Source organism: Pinus tabuliformis, chromosome 5_2, assembly GCF_031772625.1.
Source record: "Pinus tabuliformis cultivar Carrire ecotype Pingquan chromosome 5_2, CPIR1, whole genome shotgun sequence".
Classification (NCBI taxonomy): Eukaryota; Viridiplantae; Streptophyta; class Pinopsida; order Pinales; family Pinaceae; genus Pinus; species Pinus tabuliformis.
In genome coordinates this window covers 794,282,294-794,284,539 of record NC_142306.1, presented here as the reverse complement: position 1 = coordinate 794,284,539, position 2,246 = coordinate 794,282,294, and the positions used below count along the sequence as shown (strand labels likewise).

Genomic DNA, 2,246 nt, shown 5'->3' with positions numbered 1-2,246 from the left:
TTATTTCCCTTTTTTATATAAGTATTTATAAAAACATTTGATTTATGATTGTATTTAAAATTTATATTTTCATTTTTTAACATTTTAAAATTTCCAAATAAAATATGCTCAGTGATTATAATTTTTTATATTAATATTTATAAATTAAATTATTAAAATATTATATTCGAAATTACAATTTTTTATGAAATTATATATATTGTTATTTAAAAAAAACTTCAATGTATCATTTTCGGTTTCTAAACTTCAACATATCCATTAAAATATTATTTTAAAGATAAAAACTGACCCTCCAAATTCTACGGTGAAGCTCTCAACGGTACAAATTGGCTGCTCACATCTTCAATCCAAATAATTTGTGAAACCTTTCATAGCCGGCGTGTAAAATTCGCTGAAACCAAGCGTTTGATTTCCTCCAGGAATTTGTGTCGCTTCAGATTCGCTCGGAAGAGCGTCGGCTCAGATTTTCACCACCACCCACATCGTGATTAAACGGCTAAAGCAAGGAGTGACCCACACGGTGCAGTTCATCGGAACTCTGTAACTCTTTCTGTCATTTCTGGAATCCTCTAGGCATCGGAGGCGCTACCAGTTTGGAGAAAGCGAAGGCTCGAACATCATGTAATATGTGAATCTGCGGTTAATTTTAGTTGTTGTGGGGTCTAGGGCCAGAGGTTTGTGCTTTCCCCAGAACAGTACCATTTGAAAGAAAATTTCCGTGGGTTCAATTTCATAAAGGAGAATTTCACGATTCTGCAATGAGCTCGGAAGATCCTTTTGATGCCGCCGGTGAGAAACCTCATGGCGATCCCAGATTTGACAAAATTGTCAGAATCATGATAACGGTCATAATCTTGTTTTTTCTAGCAGTACCGTTCGTCCTTGTGCTGCAGGTTTATGCCGAAAGAATTTGGAGAGACGCTACAAGAATTTTCGGAGCGGGGAGGCCGCGGAATGCGGGATTGGATCCTCAGATCATAGGGACTCTGCCCACGTTTCCCTATAGGTCTCAGAATTTCAGCGATTTTCGGAACTGCGTAGTCTGCCAATATGCGTTTGAGGAGGATGAGGAAGTCCGGCTTCTACCCAACTGCGAGCATATTTTTCATGTAGACTGTATTGACAGGTGGATTCTTTCGCAATCCACTTGTCCTGTTTGCAGAAACACTGTCCAGCCCAGACAGCCAGTTTTGGAATCCGCTAGAGTAGAACAGGTTTTAACTACAAGCTCAGAACCCAGTACTTCAGGGATTCATGACAATTTGAATTCGGAGCAAGGCCAAAGCGCAAGTTCTGGTGAAGAATTTAACCTACAGACACCAACGGCTATATTATTTTCGGGTATGCAGGAGCAGATGACTGCAGAAATGGACGAGGCAAGCCCTGAAGGAAGAGCATTAATGCCGCTTAGAATTGAACAATGCAGCAGGCCCGATGTCTTTTCGTCTCCCCTCGAAGCCCTTCAGCCTTGTTCACCTAATAGTTCGCAGTCATCTTCAAGATCTCCCATTGCTCGCCATAGTTCGCCTACGAGGATAGCGAGAACAGACAGAGGGAGTATTCAGGTCTGCCCATCCGATCATCCTGCAGAATGTGATTCTGATAATACTGATCAGTAAAGTCCGTCAACCATATTTTACAGTGCACAGATAGTTACAGATATAAATTTACTGACATTATCAAGAACAAAGAATTCATAATAATTGAGGTGTATTAAATGTATATTCAGAAAAGAAATACATAATGGTACTTGAGTTGCGAGACTTTTGCATGAATTGCATTCTTTATTTATGTTCTATTTGGATAAAATGTATATTCAGAAAAGAAATACATAATGGTACTTGAGTTGCCAGACCTTTGCATATGATACTTTCTTATGTGGTTTCTTGATTTTCTTTTGGATTGAAACCGAGCTCGATTCATCATGTCAGATTTCTAACTCGTTGAGCTTTATCAATTTGAGCGCAGAGTATATACAGTACTCATTCGCAGCTATTTCCTTTTTCTATTGACCATAGTACCCTTTCTTGAATATAACACCAAAAAAAACAGTTATGAAGGCATTGGAAATTTGATAGGAAGGCATTGGAAATTTTGATAGGTTAAGAATGTTTTCAATTACTTAATAATATTTGTTTTTAATATATTAATAAATTAATATTATAATTTAAATATTATTATTTTGATGATGAACTATATTTGTTGGTTCGAAATATATTGGTTAAAAAATTTCTCTCATGTGATTT

At 37.0% G+C, this 2,246-nt stretch overlaps 1 protein-coding gene across 1 annotated transcript; it reads left to right on the top strand.

The window, feature by feature from the left end:
- Nucleotides 1-758: 758 nt before the first annotated feature.
- LOC149161696 (RING-H2 finger protein ATL40-like) lies at nucleotides 759-1,619 on the top strand. Its single transcript, XM_089434973.1, has one exon. The coding sequence runs from the start codon at nucleotides 759-761 to the stop codon at nucleotides 1,617-1,619; it is 861 nt and encodes a 286-aa protein (XP_089291099.1).
- The last annotated feature ends 627 nt before the right edge of the window (nucleotides 1,620-2,246 follow it).

Excerpts from the sequence above, each read along its gene's own strand:
- LOC149161696 (XM_089434973.1), top strand. The coding sequence starts at position 759 with ATGAGCTCGGAAGATCCTTTTGATGCCGCCGGTGAGAAACCTCATGGC.